General features: G+C 35.2%; 1 protein-coding gene across 2 annotated transcripts in view; it reads left to right on the top strand.

The window, feature by feature from the left end:
* Positions 1 to 351: 351 nt before the first annotated feature.
* The window catches only part of Sec15 (exocyst complex component Sec15), a 499,079-nt gene continuing 493,430 nt past the window's right edge, over positions 352 to 6,000 (top strand). For both annotated transcript variants that reach the window (XM_090391741.1, XM_090391739.1), the window contains exon 1: positions 352 to 592. In XM_090391741.1, coding sequence (XP_090247867.1) covers positions 375 to 592 — 218 coding nt within the window. In that variant the 5' untranslated portion in view covers positions 352 to 374. The remainder of the gene's footprint in view (positions 593 to 6,000) is intronic.

Below are 6,000 nucleotides of genomic sequence, written 5' to 3'. Positions count from 1 at the left end.
ATTTCTTTCTTTTTTTTCTTTTTTTTCCCCAGAAGCAATTGGAAATATTCGTATCAATCCACATGCATTGATTCACCGAAACCAATGCAAATGAATGGAATGTTAACATTTTATTTTATTTATTTATTTGAAGTAAAATTAGTTATCATACGAAAATAAAGCAGCGATACCAATTAACAATAACTTGATATATCAGGTGTCGCTCCAGATTTTTCTTCGGATAGTGTTTATGAGATAAATCACTTCCACATATTTCGTTTATTTGGATACAATCTGTGATAAGGTAACGTTAAAGTCCACAAATATTAGAACGCCTTTCGATAATATTTACACAGGTAAGCAAGTGAAACGTTGACGGTAGTACCTTTCTTAGAATGATATCGACCAAAACTTTGGAAAACTCGCATGAGATTTTGCCAGAGAAGCAGAAACAGGAAGAATCCACGAGAACTTCAGCAATAATTAGGAAAGATTTCGAAGAGCTTACATCAGGCTATTATGAACAAGAAGAAATTATTAAGTATCGTCACATTTTGTACACAACAGAAATCGAATACTCTGATGATCTTGCTGGAGCAGCCTCAACAATTAGGTAGGGTATTCATATATAATTATACCTTTTCATAAGTCGAAAATTACATAGTGGGATAGCAGTTTAACAGAACTTTGTAAACTGATTCACTGGCAGTTTTTCATTCAACACTTCAAGTGTAACGTTAGCTGGGCTTCGTAAAATTCGTCCCGACTTCCGATGCGAATTACAAGAAATTATAATTTCTCGCTATAAAAGATAATAAATAATATGCATTTCGGCTAATGATATGTGTATATATATGCAGTTTATATACATATGATTACAGAAGATTTATGACATATTCGCCAATTCAGATCTTAGGTAAGCGGAAAAACTTTTTTTTTTTTTAATTTATATAATGCAATCTCGGTTGGTTACTAGGCATACTACAACGAAAGATAATAGCTTATTAGTAAACATAGTTAAAAAGGGCAGTTTAAAAAAATTCGCCCTTGAAAATACTAGAATCCATATACACTTCTTCCCTTCCGGAAGATGAGATTACTTAGATGGATATTCTACCTTAGAAAAATCAGAGGTATGTTCCTGATATACCATTTTGAAACACTGCCCGACGTTTTAGCTTCTAACTAGTCAAAATAATGAAATGCCTAGAAATGTCTCAACATAGAATTAATGAAACCATCGGACAAACAATTTTTACGTGTCTCTTAGCTGTTTTTTTTTTTTTTCCTCCAAAGTGTCATTTTACTGAACTGTTAGCAAATTGAAAATATAATTACCAGTTCATGTATTCATTTTTCTTTTAAAAGTTAAACCAGAATCGCTTATTATTAAGAAATGAAGGCTTCGTTGCTTTATCTATGAATGCATTAGTTTTGTTCTTGACCTGACACAGTTCTCTTTCATACTTATCTCGAGATAGACGTGATGACTGCTTGAATTAGTGCCCGTTTTAAGATTTTACACGGGGAATAACTATCAGCGAATGTATTTGTCCAAAGCTGTGTCGAATTTAGAATTCTGGAAACTTATAGCATTTGCTAACGTCTCAGTACATTAATAATTAAATTAAATAAAAAAAAACGTCAGTCACATCAGATTTGTTTCTTTAACCAAATATATTTTCTATATAATAGTCATATCTATCCCCCCCCCCATTAACTTCTACAGCTGATAAGGCGGTCATGACGTTATCGAGACTTCAGATTGTAATTGAGTTCTCCCGCATTGTGAATGTCAGAACCTTTGATATTTTGGAATAGAAGGGAAGCCGCTTCACTGTTTGTGTACGTTGGACATTTTACAATGACACACACAGAAAATCATTATCTAGTGACACAATGTTTACAATCCTAAGCTATTTAATGTAGCTTTTAAGTGAGAGAATATGTGAAAGATCTTCACTGAAGATCACTACAACTTTGATCGTCCATTTAAAAATAATGCTTTTAATATTGGCACTGTTAAGAAATCCAAAATTGTCTCCTAGTCTTGAAATGTTTCGTGATATTAGTAACCAACAAAAAATATTGCTCGCTATATAGATTTAATTCTTTATCCTTGCAAATGGAGTAATGGTCAAATGTGTGCAAGTTATGTGGACATCGAGTGACTGGGAAGAACTTGTATTAGAGATGACACATTCTTAGAAAAGTTTGACTTTCTTACTTCAACAGTCAGTTTATTGCTATTATTATTTTCTATTATACCGAAATAGAACGATTGATTAACCTGAAATTTTAAAATCAAGTTATGTATTTACAGTTTTTTACTAACATGCAAGGGACGGGGAGAAAAAAGGAGGAAACTCCATACAAATAAATAAAACTAACATGCAGAAGGAGAAAGCCGGTAGTTTTGACATATGACGTTTGGGAGAGAACTCAAAGCTTCGAAAAGAAGTTTTACATAATTGTTATTTTTTTTTAACGATATTGCTGATTTAATGAAAAATCAGCAATATCAAAATTTAGATTTTGATATAAAGGATAGGGGATGTTGCTCTCTGACGAGATATGAACAATTTGCTTAAAAAAAAAAAAAAATCAGCGTTTGTGTTGATACAAATGAGTACGTTCACAACATGTATTATTTCTTGAACGAATGCCTGAAAGAATAACAGTAACGATATGCTCTGTCTGATGTGCAGCGTTTCCCAAAGTGGGAAACAGAACAAAGTAATAGGTGCCTACGCATTTATTAGATTCGTTTGTTACTCTGTTTATATGTTAATACTCGACTCTCGCCGGGAGGTTTTTAGTGCAGTTCGTTAATTTAGAATGCTCCCGGTTAGAGTCGAGTAATAACATAACAAAATTTGTAAGCTTTATCAGTTTTCGGACTGTTAGCAGACACAAAATTGGGTAGAACTTTTCGTAATAACTCTACCTGGCTGGAAAGTAACTTGACTGTTTGGGTCAATTTTGGTTTCATTTGGACCATTTTCGTTGGCAAAGTGAAATAATAGTAAGTTCCTCTCTTACTGAGTAAAATTTAATATTTAATTTAATGGAATTTAACAAAAATTATCGTACAAACTAACAACCAAGGCATAGGAGATACAATCACAGAAAAAGGGAATGAATATGAATGACAATAAATGCAAGTTAGGAAATAAGCACATAAAATTATGGCGGGGGTTAAGATAAGTTTCGTAATCGCATTCTTATAGCATATGATATGATACATCACAATTGATTAAACTTACACCCGTATTTGGGCATATATTGTTGACAATTTAGCTACTAAAATTGCCCAGCTTATAACAAAATAAAAAAAAAACTGAATATTTTGATGGGGTATTACTTACCTGCTGAAAAGGAATAATGATCCGAAAGGCGAGTAAAGACAAGAATCAACCTATGTCCTTTGTCTGCACATCGATCATTTTAAAGATATCCACATTACTAGGACACACAACACATTGGTGTTCAAACCTTAGAACAACTATTTCTCAAGATTACAACACAAATTCAGACAATCCACTTGTAGCAATTTGTATAAGTACTCACGATTTCGAGTAGAAAGCAGGTACAATTCAAATTTTCGAATCACGCGCAAAGGGATCACATGGTAGCACTCAACAGGATCTGCACTAAGCAAATTGTTTAAAGGAAGCTCTTTTCGGGAAGTTGAAAATTATCTTTGAAACATTATACGCGGGGAAGCTTTCCAGTAATTCTTCCCCGCGTGTAATGTTTCAAAGATATCATCCACATGATTCCATGCGGGGAAGAATTACTGGAAAGCTTGAAGGCTGCGAAATTACAGATATTGCCAGAGAATTTGATGTCTGCATAGCGTTGTATCCAGGCGCTGCGCAGCGTTTCACACCAATGGAATGTGTTCCAGACATTTGCTAAGAGGTTGCCCTCGCTCAACCAGGGAGTATGAAGACAGATTTTTGGTTATAACAGTAGCCAACTTGCAAGTTGGCTCCATTCAAGCAAAGGTACATGGATATCTTTAAGTGTGGCAAGACGTCTACAAGTCGGCCTATATGCCCGAAGGCCTGTAATCTGCGTCTCTTTATCCACAGCGCATCGTAGACACGTTTTCAGTGGTGTTGTATCCATAAAAAGTGGACAAGACACTGATGTGCTAATGTACTTATTACAGATGAGGGTCTTTTTAGTCACTCTTCCAATTCTAGGTGACAATTGATCTGGCGTGGAAGTGGTACTGTGAACCATTGGGAGAATGTTCTTGAAATGGATATACTATGGTCATGGTGTGGGAAGGCATTATGCTTAATGGACAAATCGAGGTACAAGTGCTGGAAAAAGGGACTATAACTGGCGAACGATGTTGCAACGAAGATCTTCAACGTCATGTTCGATTATTCTCTGGTGCTGTAGGCGAAGAATTCATTTTTATGGATGACAGTGCCACATCATACATGGGCAGTAGAGATACTTCTGGAGACCGAGAATATTAATTGGATCGAGTGTGCAACACACTGTCTACATCTGAACTCCACAGAACATATTTGACATGCAGTGCCCGAAATCCCCCCCCCCCCAGAAAACAAACAAGGCATCCTCCTTGCCCTGAAGGAGGAGTAGCGAGTTTGCCTTAAGAACTCTTGAATCACTTAGCACTACGTATAGTACGACGTTGAGATCAGCATCGTAGTTCGGGGTGGACATGTTTAATACTGAAATGTCTCTCCGCATATTTTCTATAAGTACTGTGCATTAATTCCTTAACTATGTCCTTAAGAAATTTGTAACTTTTGCCAAATATGTAATGCAATTTAATTTGTGAGATCTGCGTAATTTATTAGTATTCTGGCAATAAATTTGTCGACATTTGGCTGTAGTCATGAAATATTTTTCATTTACAGGTCAAAATGTACTTCTCACTTGTGTTTTAGACACTAGTGTATATTTTAATGTTAATTTATTAATACCTCTTGACGAAATGTTTATTTCGGTAATTATTGATAAATATTATTTACTAGCAAGTGAGATTCATCGAAATCATACTTAATACGTATAAAACAATCAAATGAAAGCGCCTTCGTAGTGTAATTGGAAGGATGTCGACGTATGGCATCAGAAAATAGAAGTTCAATTTTCGTAATGAGGATTCTTTGTGGGGTTTTTGACATGGAAAACTCGTGGGTTTTCACCCCTCATACAAGGAAATCAGTCAGAGAAAAGGAATTTACAGATACCCCCCCCCCCAAAAAAAAATAAAAAAAATAAAACATGCTATGGATAATAAATTGCGTTGTGTTGATGGAAATTTAAGAACTGGAAACGATGTACAATGCCTTCCGCCAAGAGTGCCTCTGTAGTGCAGTTGAGAGATTGGCGGGACAGTGCGTTCGTCGATTGGAAACGAAGAGAGGAATCCTTTTATAACAGGTTTTTCAATGTGAGGTGAGTTAGCCATATCGTACTAGCAGTTTTTTCCCTTCCCAGACACACGAAATTTTCCCCATACAGGCAAGGTCTGTTCCCTAGGCAAATCGCCTAGGGAACAGACCATTTACAGACAAATTCTATTAGCGGTAGATGGCCTTGTTGTGTGAATTATATAGTCACGAAGGTATAATAATAATCGCATATCCCGTCATGATTTGTACTTTGTACACGCTTATTTGTGTCTAACCAATTTCCATTACTAAATAAGATCAATTAATTTCTTAACATCTTGACCAGAAAACTATGACGTAATTTCATGCAGTAATATAATAAGGTTAAGACTGCGTAATGTCCCCTGAAATAATGAAATCTCACATTTAAGTATATTAAAAGTGGAAGCTAAAAGAAATTTACATTCTACTTGGGAAAAAAAAAAAGTTTTTAAGACGGCGATGTAGATATACAAAGCAAATATCGGAAGGTTTAAAAGAAAGGTTAGTAAAATTACAGCACACATGCTGCACCATGATCATTTATTGTGAGGGGGGGGGGACTAGTAGGAATCCATAGGAGTAGGAAAAAGATGTTATT

This window comes from Typopeltis vanoorti, chromosome 4, assembly GCF_054136105.1.
Source record: "Typopeltis vanoorti isolate ZY-2024b chromosome 4, IOZ_Tvanoo_1.0, whole genome shotgun sequence".
NCBI classification, from domain to species: domain Eukaryota; kingdom Metazoa; phylum Arthropoda; class Arachnida; order Uropygi; family Thelyphonidae; genus Typopeltis; species Typopeltis vanoorti.
This window is presented reverse-complemented; position numbering and strand designations above follow the sequence as displayed.